The sequence below is a fragment of the Capricornis sumatraensis genome, chromosome 4, assembly GCF_032405125.1.
Source record: "Capricornis sumatraensis isolate serow.1 chromosome 4, serow.2, whole genome shotgun sequence".
NCBI classification, from domain to species: domain Eukaryota; kingdom Metazoa; phylum Chordata; class Mammalia; order Artiodactyla; family Bovidae; genus Capricornis; species Capricornis sumatraensis.
Genome location: NC_091072.1, coordinates 127,390,515 through 127,406,000, shown reverse-complemented (window position 1 = coordinate 127,406,000; position 15,486 = coordinate 127,390,515). Strand labels below are relative to the sequence as shown.

At 36.8% G+C, this 15,486-nt stretch overlaps 1 protein-coding gene across 3 annotated transcripts in view; it reads right to left on the bottom strand.

The window, feature by feature from the left end:
• Positions 1-15,486, bottom strand: part of ITPR2 (inositol 1,4,5-trisphosphate receptor type 2) — a 598,268-nt gene that overhangs the window by 179,727 nt on the left and 403,055 nt on the right. For 2 of the 3 annotated variants that reach the window (XM_068970194.1, XM_068970195.1), the window contains exons 42-45: positions 11,167-11,367; positions 8,694-8,804; positions 4,969-5,064; positions 3,385-3,507 (exon numbers count right to left, since the gene is read on the bottom strand). In XM_068970194.1, the coding sequence (XP_068826295.1) occupies positions 3,385-3,507; positions 4,969-5,064; positions 8,694-8,804; positions 11,167-11,367 (531 nt within the window). The remainder of the gene's footprint in view (positions 1-3,384; positions 3,508-4,968; positions 5,065-8,693; positions 8,805-11,166; positions 11,368-15,486) is intronic. The other variant, XM_068970196.1, reaches the window with a different exon arrangement.

Below are 15,486 nucleotides of genomic sequence, written 5' to 3'. Positions count from 1 at the left end.
TTAGGGGAAATGCTTTCAATTTTTCACCATTGAGGATAATGTTTGCTGTGGGTTTGTCATATATAGCTTTTATTATGTTGAGGTATGTTCCTTCTATTCCTGCTTTCTGGAGAGTTTTTTTATCATAAATGGATGTTGAATTTTGTCAAAGGCCTTCTCTGCATCTATTGAGATAATCATATGGTTTTTATTTTTCAATTTGTTAATGTGGTGAATTACATTGATTGATTTGCAGATATTGAAGAATCCTTGCATCCCTGGGATAAAGCCCACTTGGTCATGGTGTATGATCTTTTTAATGTGTTGTTGGATTCTGATTGCTAGAATTTTGTTGAGGATTTTTGCATCTATGTTCATCAGTGATATTGGCCTGTAGTTTTCTTTTTTTGTGACATCTTTGTCAGATTTTGGTATTAGGGTGATGGTGGCCTCACAGAATGAGTTTGGAAGTTTACCTTCCTCTGCAATTTTCTGGAAGAGTTTGAGTAGGATAGGTGTTAGCTCTTCTCTAAATTTTTGGTAAAATTCAGCTGTGAAGCCGTCTGGACCTGGGCTTTTGTTTGCTGGAAGATTTCTGATTACAGTTTCAATTTCCGTGCTTGTGATGGGTCTGTTAAGATTTTCTATTTCTTCCTGGTTCAGTTTTGGAAAATTGTACTTTTCTAAGAATTTGTCCATTTCTTCCACGTTGTCCATTTTATTGGCATACAACTGCTGATAGTAGTCTCTTATGATCCTTTGTATTTCTGTGTTGTCTGTTGTGATCTCTCCATTTTCATTTCTAATTTTATTGATTTGATTTTTCTCTCTTTGCTTCTTGATGAGTCTGGCTAGTGGTTTGTCAATTTTATTTATCCTTTCAAAGAACCAGCTTTTGGCCTTGTTGATTTTTGCTGTGGTCTCTATTGTTTCTTTAGCATTTATTTCTGCCCTAATTTTTAAGATTTCTTTCCTTCTACTAACTCTGGGGTTCTCCAATTCTTCCTTTTCTAGTTGCTTTAGTTGTAGAGTTAGGTTATTTATTTGACTTTTTTCTTGTTTCTTGAGGTATGCCTGTATTGCTATGAACTTTCCTCTTAGCACTGCTTTTATAGTGTCCCACAGGTTTTGGGTTGTTGTGTTTTCATTTTCATTAGTTTCTATGCATATTTTGATTTCTTTTTTGATTTCTTCTGTGATTTGTTGGTTATTCAGAAGTGTGTTGTTCAACCTCCATATGTTGGAATTTTTAGTAGTTTTTCTCCTGTAATTGAGATCTAATCTTAATGCATTATGGTCAGAAAAGATGCTTGGAATGATTTCGATTTTTTTGAATTTATCAAGTTTAGATTTATGGCCCAGGATGTGATCTATCCTGGAGAAGGTTCCATGAGCACTTGAAAAAAAGGTGAAATTCATTGTTTTGGGGTGAAATGTCCTATAGATATCAATTAGGTCTAATTGATCTAATGTATCATTTAAAGTTTGCATTTCTTTGTTAATTTTCTGTTTAGTTGATCTGTCCATAGGTGTGAGTGGGGTATTAAAGTCTCCCACTATTATTGTGTTATTGTTGATTTCCCCTTTCATACTTGTTAGCATTTGTCTTACATATTGCGGTGCTCCTATATTGGGTGCATATATATTTATAATTGTTATATCTTCTTCTTGGATTGATCCTTTGATCATTATGTAGTGGCCTTCTTTGTCTCTTTTCACAGCCTTTGTTTTAAAGTCTATTTTATCAGATATGAGTATTGCCACTCCTGCTTTCTTTTGGTCTCTATTTGCGTGGTATATCTTTTTCCAGCCCTTCACTTTCAGTCTGTATGTGTCCCTTGTTTTGAGGTGGGTCTCTTGTAAGCAGCATATAGAGGGGTCTTGTTTTCAAGCAACTTATGCAGCTCAACTCCAGAAAAATAAACGACCCAATCAAAAAATGGGCCAAAGAACTAAATAGACATTTAGGATGGCTAACAAACACATGAAAAGATGCTCAACATCACTCATTATTAGAGAAATGCAAATCAAAACCACAATGAGGTACCACTTCACACCAGTCAGAATGGCTGCGATCCAAAAATCTGCAAGCAATAAATGCTGGAGAGGGTGTGGAGAAAAGGGAACCCTCCTACACTGTTGGTGGGAATGCAAACTAGTACAGCCACTATGGAGAACAGTGTGGAGATTCCTTAAAAAATTGCAAATAGAACTACCGTATGACCCAGCAATCCCACTGCTGGGCATACACACCGAGGAAACCAGAATTGAAAGAGACACATGTACCCCAATGTTCATCGCAGCACTGTTTATAATAGCCAGGACATGGAAACAACCTAGATGTCCATCAGCAGATGAATGGATAAGAAAGCTTTGGTACATATACACAATGGAGTATTACTCAGCCGTTAAAAAGAAATCATTTGAGTCAGTTCTGATGAGATGGATGAAACTGGAGCCGATTATACAGAGTGAAGTAAGCCAGAAAGAAAAACATCAATACAGTATACTAACACATATATATGGAATTTAGAAAGATGGCAATGACGACCCTGTATGCAAGACAGGAAAAAAGACACAGCTGTGTATAACGGACTTTTGGACTCAGAGGGAGAGGGAGAGGGTGGGATGATTTGGGAGAATGGCATTCTATCATGTATACTATCATGTAAGAATTGAATCGCCAGTCTATGTCTGACGCAGGATACAGCATGCTTGGGGCTGGTGCATGGGGAGGACCCACAGAGATGTTATGGGGAGGGAGGTGGGAGGGGGGTTCATGTTTGGGAACACATGTAAGAATTAAAGATTTTAAAATTAAAAAAAAAATAATAAAGTGGATCTTCAGGTTAAAAGAACTAAATGTGTCAAATAACACTAACCAAGCACCTGTTTTCATACTAACACAAAATAGAAATGGTTTTCCTTTGAAAGAATGTGAATTTAGCTTCATATTTTTTAGAAGTCCGGTAAAAACAGTTAAAGGCTGTCACTTTACAGGTTCTGCAGGAAATATGCTAGCCTATAATTCAAAGAGGCCAGAAGTCTGTTTAGACCTGAATGCATCCCTTCCTTTACACTCTCTGTCTTCTCAGGAGCCTCTGTCCTCTCTGCTTCCAGACTTCCATCTGTTGCCATGGATACCTATTCCTCAGGCTCTGACATGGGATTCTCTCCTCCTTGCTGGCCCAGTTTTTGGTACCAAGTACTGTTTTCTTGCAGAACAGCTCTGACCACAGCCCTAGGGGCACTCTGGGAGCTTTTTTTTCTCTTGACTCAGAGCAAGGGACACAAGCACTGAATAAACGGAAGGACCAGATCTTGAAAGTATTGACAGCAAGCCATGACATATGATGAGACTGATAAGATTAGCAAAACAATACAAAGATTAAAAAAATGTGATACCTGATGGGCCAGGATATAGATATTGTGTCCAACATCCTTTGGGGAAACATCATCATCTCCGCCCTCATCATCCCCATGATCGCATTCCAATCCTTGGTTATAGGCATTCTTCATCACATCCACCTATCAAAAAACCAATAGGAACATCAAGACTTGAAATGCCACAAACAACGTGCATTTGCCTCATTTATGGGGTATAATAAAAAACTGGAATGCCTCCTAAGACTTGAAAAATATGCAAGAATTCTAAGTGAAAATGGCATTGGAAACCTTCTTCATTTAAACGATTATGGAATTATTTTCCTACAAATTCTCTGTTTTCCTTGGAAATTTTGGCTTTGATTTTTGAAAGCAGACAGTGCTGAAGTTCCCATGAATTAGGAGACTTTGGAACCCTGATAAGCATCCATTATTTATCAAGGGTCCACTAATAACAAGAACACATGGTGCTGGACAGACACCATCCTCTGCCTGAGGACCCAGTGGTGGATATGACAGAGTTTCTGCCCACAGGGAGCTTACCATCCAGTGGAAGAGTCAGCAAGAGGCCAGCATATATGCGGATGAGGAAGTGTCTTGCTCTTCCTAGCCCACTGCCTTGCAGATACTATGCTGTCATTAAATATATGTTAAATCAAATTGCACCTTATCTTCCTCTTTATCTACATTCTTCCACTCTGTTCCTTACTATTAAAGAAAGCAAAAGAGGTCCTTCATACGTCATATTTCTCTACCCTCCCTGCCTCTCTGCTCTTCTCCCAACCTTCCATGTTTCCTGTTAACATTACACATTGCTTCCCTATCCCTTCCCTGTACCTCCTGGGCCCACAGTTTGTTCTAATATTTAGCAAATGCTCTTTCACATCAATGAATTTATCCTGCTTACACATTAAAAGTGTCTTCATAGAGTTGCCCATAGCACCAACAGGGGTACTCAAACAATTAGGACTTAGTTATTAGGGGACTGGCTATACAGTTTGAGAATGTTCTCAATGCTTTTGAAACTCAGTGCTGTTAAAACATGCTGATATTTCTTCATAATTCCCATGTCACAGTGAGGAGGAAAATATAACCTCTCCAATAGGAAGACAACACTAATAATGATCTCTGGGGATTTCCCATCAGGTCTCCATGCAATTTTCTCCAGGCTGAACACTGTCCTCAGTTGAACATGAGGACAACTGCAAAAGATATTTATTCTGCTTTTATTTTCAGAAAGAGGTATAAATATAATTTTTGAAGGGTGCAAACATTTTTATTTATCTTCCTCACATGTATCCTAATACACAAACTAAAGCAAATGTTTTCTGGGGGCAAAAATAATTTGCAGATAGTTCAGTCAAGTTTAACAAGCCGGTTAAGAAAAGTATTTAGAGTGGACAAACCAATGAAGTCATAAGGACCCAAATCACACAGGCCTTTGTGTTCATAAGCCTTCTGAGGTATCAGTAATGACAAGTCGTGATGTGCCATCAATGTCTCAGCAGAGCAGGGAAAGCCTTAGACTTTTCCCCTGACATGTATATTACACACTGTCCCTTTTAGGTTACACATTATTGACATGACTTTCAAAAGTGCTCTTACCAGTTCTTTGGGTCTCATGTTGAAAAGAATCCTTTCTGCATTCTCGCTGTCATGCCTGCTTTCCATGATGGCCAGCAAAAGCTTGGAGGCATTGTTCTAAAGATACACATTGAGTTGATGCACATGAAAAGCCTATTTCATGGATTAAGGATCCCCTGCATGTGTTTCAATTGAGATTATCAGGACTATTTTTTAAATCAAGCACAATTGTAAACTCCTACTTTTCAGTTAGCTTATTAACGTTTTAAAAGAGAATGTTTTATTTTATTGTCAACACAAAGATAAAAGCAATGAATCATTCGAAATATGTTACAAAGGAAATTTTAAATATTGCTATAAAGGCATTTTAAACACAAAATTGACTATATATGATATATTAAAATATAATCATATCTTCCTTCACTATTTCCTAAGTAGGCCTTTATATGAAGACAATCTAACAAGACAGTAAGGTGAACCAGTATCAATGACATATTTTACAAAAAATGGCATATAGTTCATTAGAATTTAGCATAATTGTTTTTAACATGAAACATCAACTCATAGCAAATCAAAATCTTAAATAAATTTGATCAATAATTAGTGAGAATTAATTTACAAATTTCTAAATTCATGAGTTAGAAACAAAATATAAATTTATTGATAACAGTTTAGACTCCCTACATGGTAATATATGTATGCAACATTTTAACAAGTTGGGTTGTAGAATATTTTCTATTTTTTGTTTAATAGAAAATAAAAACAGTTCATGTTGTCTTTGGTGCTTCCTAATTTGGTTTTAAAAATATATTCTCTCAAACATGTTTACCTATAGAAGAAATCTTAAATGTTTCTGATTCAGCCAATTTATTATACAAAATGGGTACCACACAGTTACAGAAAGTCTTATAGCACAAAGCAAAATATCCTCAACGTTTGGAATGATGCTCCATTTTTAATTTCTACAGATTTGCACAAATCCTAAAATTTCCTTTTTATAATCCAGCATCACACACAAACAACATATCTTTTAAAAAGTAAGGTTCTAGAGTTAGTGAAGATCTTACATCTTTAGAGCAATCTGAACTGACCCAATATAATCAAAAGCTAAAACCCGGGCAACACTAACAGTACTCTCTCTAATGAACTTCATTCAGCAGCCCCAATACAAATTAGCTTAAAAATACATCCAATTTCAGAATATTGGCAATATGGTGTTTTCCTAACCAATCTTTTTCATACTAACTTGGGGGAATAGAAATCTTGTAAATGACCTACTGAAATCTAAATCACTTTGAAAGTTCAAGAGATTATATATGCTAAGAAATCCAATTTTTATGTGTTAATAAAGGATTCTCTTCCAAAAGAAGTTAGAGTCCTTAGACCAAAAAAAAAAAAAAAAAAAAACCCAACAACAACAGTAACAATAACAACAAAAAAACCTACTTATTTTACAAATTCAGCAATTTATAGTCCAGGTCAGTTATGAAATATAAATTAAAAGGGACAATATATATATATACATGAAAAAATTCATGAAATTGTATAGTAAATGAGTACAGTTAAATATACTTAAAATTATACTTGTTTAAGTAATTAATTTTAAGAGTAAATGATATATAATAAAACCTTAACATTTTTTTTCATATGGCATCTCTATAATGTTCCAGGGAATTTACAATTAAAAGCATCCTATATACACCTTCTAAAATTTGCCAGTAACTATATCATTCTGTCTTACAAACATTGTTCTCATACTGGCCATTATGTACAAAGCCTCATGCATTATTTAGAAACATACACTCATCTCTCTTAGTAAAATATTATAAATATTTCAATTCAAATTCATTCATTTTCTATTTTACATATACCTTGACCTATCCAACTGTCATATTTTGAAAAGGTAACATAAATGAAATTTTAAATGACCCTTTTTTCAAAACAGATTTTCATTTGAGTAGCTAAGAATATCTTCATACAAGTAAGTCATACCTTATCATTTAGGGTTCCTCCCCATAGGTTTGAATTTGTAAATAACGTATATGTCTATACTTTGTTTTAGTTTATTTTTTAGATTGTTTTTGATGTGGGCCATTTTTAAAGTCCTTACTGCATTTGTCACAATATGGCTTCTGTTTTCTGTTTTATTTTTTTGGCCATGACATGTGCGATCTTAGCTCCCCAACTAGGGATTCAACCCACAACCCCTGCATTGGAAGGTGAAGTCTTAACCACTAGAGTGCCAGGGAAGTCCCCTACACTTTGTTTTAAGTTGATGAATCCTTCAGTATTTCTCCCAGTTAAGTTATATCTATTAAACATAAGATTTAAAGGTGTAAGTCTTTAGATAAATGAAAGATTTTTAAAAAACCCAAATCTAAGTCTTCAAAATGGTGTTTCTTTCTGAAATATGGTTAAAGATGAATTCAAGATGACATAATTTTTTCTCTAGTAACTCCAATTAAGCTATCATATAGGCCAGGCTGACTTTGCTAACTGAAGAATGAAGTTAATGAGGAAAAGGACACAAGTGCAATCTACCTGAGAATCACCTTCTTTCTCATTTATGAAGAGAAAGATCCAAAGCTGATACCTATTGCAAATAAAAATAGTGAAAACACACAAACATAACTCTGTTTGCTTATTAAGAGCCATCAGCATAATCTCCACATAGGTAGGACATATATGCATTCCATTATGTAATCTAAATCTATATTTAGAAACAACTATAAAAATACCATTTCTATCCTTCTCGGCCATCAATTTACCTATAAAAGGTAAACTTTATCCTCTGTGATATTGGATCAACCCTATGTTTACGGAAAAATTTTAAATAAGCAATGTTTTTAGTTCTAACACCTAACACATGCAGTCTTTAATAATTCATCTCAATTGAATATAATGTCTTTTTATTTGGAACTATATAGTTTCTTGTGTATATTCACTTATTTATTTCCATTTGAACAAAAAGTTGAAGAAATTTTTTTCAAAATGCCATTGTGCTCCTGACTTCTGATAAATGGAACTGCTATAAAGTACACACATGATTTACGCTAAAGCAACTTCTCAAAGGGGGCTTCCCTGGTGGCTCAGTAGTAAAGAATCTGCCTGCAATGCAGGAGATACTGGTTCGGACCCTGGGTCAGGAAGACCCCAGGGAGAAAGAAATGGCAACCCATTCCAGTATTCTTGTCTGTAAAATCCCATGGACAGAGAACATGGGGCTGCAAAAGAGCAGGACACGACTTAGCAACTAAACAAAAACTTCTCAAAGGGAGCTTGAAAATGGCTTACTGTATTAGGGAAAAAATTAAAATTCTAATATAAAAGAAAACAACTTTTAGAAAATAGACATAAAACGAAAACAGAGCCCTCTTCTACCATAGTTTCATTAATTGTGACTTGTGAGATAGAATTCTATAGTCAAGATGAATTAAAAACATATGGCAAAGTGAATGTTCAGCATCTTATGTTCCTCTATATAATGAAAAATAGAAAAGAAAAGCAGTGAAACAAAGTGGCTGCTTAGAAACACTTACAGTAAGGTATCCTCAAGTCTTATTCGACACTTTCTTAGGAAGTCAGTGCTCATGCTTTTACTTTCCCTTTCTGTCAATTCATTACTTGAAAATATGATAAGACCATGCTTTTCAGAAGACCCTACTTGAACATTTAGAGTCAACTCTGAAAGTGAGTTTTATATAGAGAATGTCACTTTCCCCTTCTCCCCAGTGGGTTTATTTTACCTTTAGCTGGAGCACCAGGTCCATTCGATATTTACCAAGAGGGTTTATGTCATTTAGAATCAAAGCAATGATGATATCAATTCCATTAGATTCATGAGTAGCAATACACGTCTAGAAAACAAAATATTTTAAAAATAAGTCTATTTACAACATAAGAGCACTAGAGGCCATGATATAAAATAATAGAATCACCTTAGCCTTTTAACCTTTAAAATACAATTAAGATTTAACTTTGAGATTAAGTCTAATATAAGTCAAAGATTTAACTTTACATATTCTTTTACATAGAGTCTATTATTTTATTAGTGTTAATTAAATGACTTGTATGAAGAACACGGAGAAAGATATTGTATAAAACAGGTATCTTTTCAGGTGAACCATTTTTGTAGAATTTCAAAAAACAATGGTTAAGTAAAACACTCGGTCTATAAATTTTTATATGTCCTTCATTCGAGAAATTCTTTAAATTTAGAATTTTAAGATCTGATCAATTTTAAGAGAATATTCCTATTTATAAAAACCTTATGGCCAAGGTTTGTAAGTCAACTTTATCTGTAATGATGTGGCATCTTCATTTCTCTGCTATTTAATGCTAAATGAGTAACAATCTATGCTGTTGACTGTGCTGGGAATACAGTCACTCCTGATATTTCAGACATCGTGTCAATTATGCTGGTTGAGGGAAAAGGTTAGCAGATTCCTTAAACTTAAGCAATTTATAGAGGAATCTGATTTGGGAAAAGTTTATAAAGTACCCTGAGAGATAAATGTCAGTATTTTGAAGGTTAGGGCCTACCATGCTAGGACTCTGAATTTAATTCATTTTATACAACTTGAAAATCGGAAACTCATGGGTTGGAATTTGTCGAACTACATCTTACCATGCAGCACCCAGAATCAAAGGGATTTGAAAAATTGAAACCCAGGTAAAATAAACGAGAAAGAGTAAAATCAAGGTAATTCTGAAAGGATTGTTATTTTTCAGGATGGGCTTCATTTCTCTCTTCACAAGGAAATTTTTACTACCCTGACACCAAGGAGAGGTATCTTCCACTCATCTACATTTCCTGAGGTTCTTCTGATCATGACAGTGGTTGCTAAACTTAGAGGAAATCAATTTGCAGATCATTTCTGAAATTTGCTAGCAATTTTCCTTCCTTCCACGTATTTCCAGAGCACGGGGTTCATAGTAAGCTTATTTTTAGAGTATATGGGATTTATGCTATATTATTATTAATTTCTGTTTTTAGCTAATTTGATTTAGTAACTTTCAAAACTCAGTTTCATTTTCTTAAAAAACCCAGAGTGGAGAATACATGCTTTCTATTATAGATTTACTTGATTTTAACCAACAACAAAATGAAATCTTTGAATCTGCATATATTTCCTTAACTTAAAATCAATAGATTTTCTTATATTATTGCCCTGGAAGAGTGAAATATAATACAGAGCAAAATCCACAAACTCTTTCACCATGTCACATGCACATTACAGGGGATAAAGATCCCCATAACAAATTATTTATGCCAATAACTGTCATGTTTTTGTTCTACATACCTATGTATGTACATGTATGTATGTGTACTTTGCACATATATGTCATATAATTTGCAATAGAAAAGCAATTACTTTCAACATTTCTTTCCTGTATCAAGCACTGACATTTGGTCTCAGTGGTTTCTTTAAAATTTATATCCAGAATGTGTGTGATTTGAAAATTCTTCCTTCCACGGTGGATCCATGCTTGTGATGGTAGCTCTATAACATCTGTGTGGATGTGGAGTCAATAAACTCCAGGCTGCCCCCCGCCCTTTACCAACCCAAGTATTCTATCTTCTACTCCCTCTCTGTGTCTGTGATATCCAAGAAAATGGAATCAGAGACAAACACTCTGGAAGAGGGAGTCGAAACTTTGCCCTGGAAAATGTTATACAGTCAAAAGCACACTCTGTTTAGACTCAGCCACAAGTCCTGAGTCTTAAGAATGACCCTACAACTTAGAGATTCCATTACTCTGGGACCCTGGACATCACTTAATTTCTGAGTCACAATCTAACTATCAGCAAAATGGGAACAATATAACCTATTTGCTACATTTACTGTCAATATAAAGATGGTAATATACACAACCCACTGCAGTGGAGCTGAAGAAGCCAAAGGGAGCCGATGCCACAAATCCTGGAGAGAATGACTAAAGGTGAAAACTGATCAATGACGAAAAAATATATTGTACTCTGATTTTTATCTCGGATGTTTCCATGGGAATTTCCTTTTACAGTGAAATTAAATTAAAATATGGCATAGTATTTGCTAGTCTATAATTCAGTCTTTGTATGCATTGTTAGGAAAGTAAAAATATCTGGCAAAGTAAAAGAAAAATCTTTCAAATGCACACAAAGCTTGGCTCTTTCACCAAGCTGATCCTCTGGCTAACTGGTCGGAATAATTTTAGTGAAGGACTGCTTTCAGTTACCTGATTTTCATGGCATGGACCTTGGCAATACTCAGTCAAGCTCTCCAGAGTCTGGTTGACCAGCACTACATTCTTCTCGTTGATGTAGAGACCCAAGAGTCCCAGGCCCCCTGTTGTACTTCCACAAATGCAATCCAAAAACTGAAGGGTCTCACAGACAAGGTTGTAATTTGTTTTGTTGTTTTGATTCCTCAGGAAGTGCTAAACAACAACAAAAAAATATACCCAAGATATTAAAAAAAAAATCACTGTGCTAAATGTTTCCAATTTTTTTCTAAGGGTGTTTTATCAACTCAAGAGGAACCCCATGGTAATGTGGAACAGACCTGCTCTTTTTTTTTTTTCCCAGATTTTATTTTATTTATTTATTTTTTACTCTACAATATTGTATTGGTTTTGCCATACATCAACATGAATCTGCCACGGGAGTACATGTGTTCCCAATCCTGAACCCCCCTCCCACCTCCCTCCTCATACCATCTCTCTGGGTCATCCCACTGCACCAGCCCCAAGCATCCTGTTTCCTTCATCAAACCTAGACTGGCGATTCATTTCTTATATGATATTAGTCCATGGGGTGGCTAAGAGTCGGACACAACTGAGTGACTTCACTTTCACTTTTCACTTTCATGCATTGGAGAAGGAAATGGCAACCCACTCCAGTGTTCTTGCCTGGAGAATCCCAGGGACGAGGGAGCCTGGTGAGCTGCCGTCTATGGGGTCGCACAGAGTCGGACACGACTGAAGCGACTTAGCGGCAACAGCAGCAGCTACGTGTTTCAATGCCATTCTCCCAAATCATCCCTGCTCTTTATAAGGAAGTATTCACATTTATTACATTTCTCTTAGGATTAAGAAAAGAGAGATATTTTTCAAGCATCTATATTTATCAATACAGTTCATAAAAAACATTTCTCAATGTCATTATCTTAAAACTATATACAAAGGGCAAAAATAATTAAGTAGCAGGTAAGGAGAAAAAAAAAAAGGAAACCAGAAGAAGTTAATCAGGGAAAGAAGCAACTGAACACTCAACTAAGCAATCCCTTATACATAGTGTAGCTTCAAATGATTCAACCAATATGAAGGGCAACTTGGAGGACCTGTCAATATTTTGAGTAACAGACAACTACAAAGAGATCCAGAGCACACTGCTTGTAACAGCCCCAACTGAATATCACACCATACCAATCACAAGGGGACTGATTTAAAAAATAATTGTATATCCAAACACTGGAATACTTAGAAGCTATAAGAATGAGGTACTTCAGGGGGCTTTCCTGGTGATTCAATCATTGGGAATCTTCCCTGCAGTGCAAGAGATGCAGGGTTGATCCCCGGTCAAGGAAGTTAGATCCCACATGCAGTGGAGTAATGAAGCCCGCATAGCCTGTATGCTCCAGAGCCTGCCCATCACAACGAAAAGATCTCATATGATACAGTGAAGATCCTGAGTGTGCAAGTAAGACCCAATGCAGCCAAATAAATAAATAACTACTTAAAGAAAAAGAAGGACGTACTTCAATATGTACTGACAGAAACACAATTTAGTAATAACTTACACCTTTTAGAACTAACACCCAAAAAAGATGTCCTTTTCATTATAGGGCACTAGAATCCAAAAGTAGGAAGTCAAGAAACACCTGGAGTAACAGACAAATTTGGCCTTGGAATGCGGAATGAAGCAGGGCAAAGACTAATAGAGTTTTGTCAAGAAAATGCACTGGTCATAGCAAACACCCTCTTCCAACAACACAAGAGAAGACTCTACACATGGACATCACCAGATGGTCAACACCGAAATCAGACTGATTATATTCTTTGCAGCCAAAGATGGAAAAGCTCTATACAGTCAATAAAAACAAGACCAGGAGCTGACTGCGGCTCAGATCATGAATTTCTTATTGCCAAATTCAGACTCAAATTGAAGAAAGTAGGGAAAACCACTAGACCATTCAGGTATGACCTAAATCAAATCCCTTATGGTTATACAGTGAAAGTGAGAAATAGATTTAAGGGCCTAGATCTGATAGATAGAGTGCCTGATGAACTATGGAATGAGGTTCGTGACATTGTACGGGAGACAGGGATCAAGACCATCCCCATAGAAAAGAAATGCAAAAAAGCAAAATGGCTGTCTGGGGAGGCCTTACAAATAGCTGTGAAAAGAAGAGAAGTGAAAAGCAAAGGAGAAAAGGAAAGATATAAGCATCTGAATGCAGAGGTCCAAAGAATAGCAAGAAGAGACAAGAAAGCCTTCTTCGGCAATCAATGCAAAGAAATAGAGGAAAAGAACAGAATGGGAAAGACTAGAGATTTCCTCAAGAAATTAGAGATACCAAGGGAACATTTCATGCAAAGATGGGCTCGATAAAGGACAGAAGTGGTCTGAACCTAACAGAAGCAGAAGATATTAAGAAGAGGTGGCAAGAATACACAGAAGAACTGTACAAAAAAGATCTTCACAACTCAGATAATCATGATGGTGTGATCACTCATCTAGAGCCAGACATCCTGGAATGTGAAGTCAAGTGGGCCTTAGAAAGCATCACTACGAACAAAGCTAGTGGAGGTGATGGAATTCAAGTTGAGCTATTTCAAATCCTGAAAGATGATGCTGGGAAAGTGCTTCACTCAATATGCCAGCAAATTTGGAAAACTCAGCAGTGGCCACAGGACTGGAAAAGGTCAGTTTTCATTCCAATCCCAAAGAAAGGCAATGCAAAAGAATGCTCAAACTACCACACAATTGTATTCATCTCACATGCTAGTAAAGTAATGCTCAAAATTCTCCAAGCCAGGCTTCAGCAATACGTGAACCGCGAACTCCCTGATGTTCAAGCTGGTTTTAAAAAAGGCAGAGGAACCAGAGATCAAAATGCCAACATCCGCTGGATCATGGAAAAAGCAAGAGAGTTCCAGAAAAACATCTATTTCTGCTTTACTGACTATGTCAAAGCCTTTGACTGTGTGGATCACAATAAACTGTGGAAAATTCTGAGAGATGGGAATACCAGACCACCTGACCTGCCTCTTGAGAAATCTGTATGCAGGCCAGGAAGCAACAGTTAGAACTAGATATGGAACAACAGACTGGTTCCAAATAGGAAAAGGAGTACGTCAAGGCTGTATATTGTCACCCTGCTTATTTAACTTCTATGCAGAGTACATGAGAAACGCTGGGCTGGAAGAAACATAAGCTGGAATCAAGACTGTTGGGAGAAATATCAATAACGTCAGATATGCAGATGACACCACCCTTGTGGCAGAAAGTGAAGAGGAGCTAAAAAGCCTCTTGATGAAAGTGAAAGAGGAGAGCGAAAAAGTTGGCTTAAAGCTCAACATTCAGAAAACTAAGATTCTGGCATCCAGTCCCATCACTTCATGGCAAATAGATGGGAAAACAGTGGAAACAGTGTCAGACTTTATATTTTTGGGCTCCAAAATCACTGCAGATGGTGACTGCAGCCATGCAACTAAAAGACACTTACTGCTTGGAAGAAAAGTTATGACCAACCTAGATAGCATATTCAAAAGCAGAGACACTACTTTGCCGACTAAGGTCCATCTAGTCAAGGCTATGGTTTTTCCCCTGGTCATGTATGGATGTGAGAATTGGACTGTGAAGAAGGTTGAGTGCCGAAGAATTGATGCTTTTGAACTGTGGTGTTGGAGAAGACTCTTGAGAGTCCCTTGGACTGCAAGGAGATCCAACCAGTCCATTCTGAAGGAGATCAGCCCTGGGATTTCTTTGGAGGGAATGATGCTAAAGCTGAAACTCCAGTACTTTGGCCACCTCATGCGAAAAGTTGACCTATTGGAAAAGACTCTGATGCTGGGAGGGATTGGGGGCAGGAGAGAAGGGGACGACAGAAGATGAAATAGCTGGATGGCATCACTGACTCGATAGATGTGAGTCTGAGTGAACTCTGGGAGTTGGTGATGGAAGGGAGGCCTGGCATGCTGCGATTCATGGGGTCGCACAGTCGGACATGACTGAGCGACTGAACTAAACAACTTAGTAATTAACTTAGTAATAATTAATCTATTAACTGTTGTTATTCAGTCATTAGGTCATGTCCAACTCTTTGAGACACTGTGGACTACAGTGCAACAGGCTTCACTGCCTTCACCATCTTCCAGAGCTTGCTCAAACTCATGTCTGTTGAGTTGGTGATGCCATCCAACCATCTCATCCTCTGTCATCCCCTTCTCTGGCCTTCAATCTTTCCCAGCATTGGGGTCTTTTCCAACGAGTTGGCTCTTCCCATCAGGTGGCCAAAGAACTAGCATTTCAGCACCAGTTCTTCCGTTGAATAT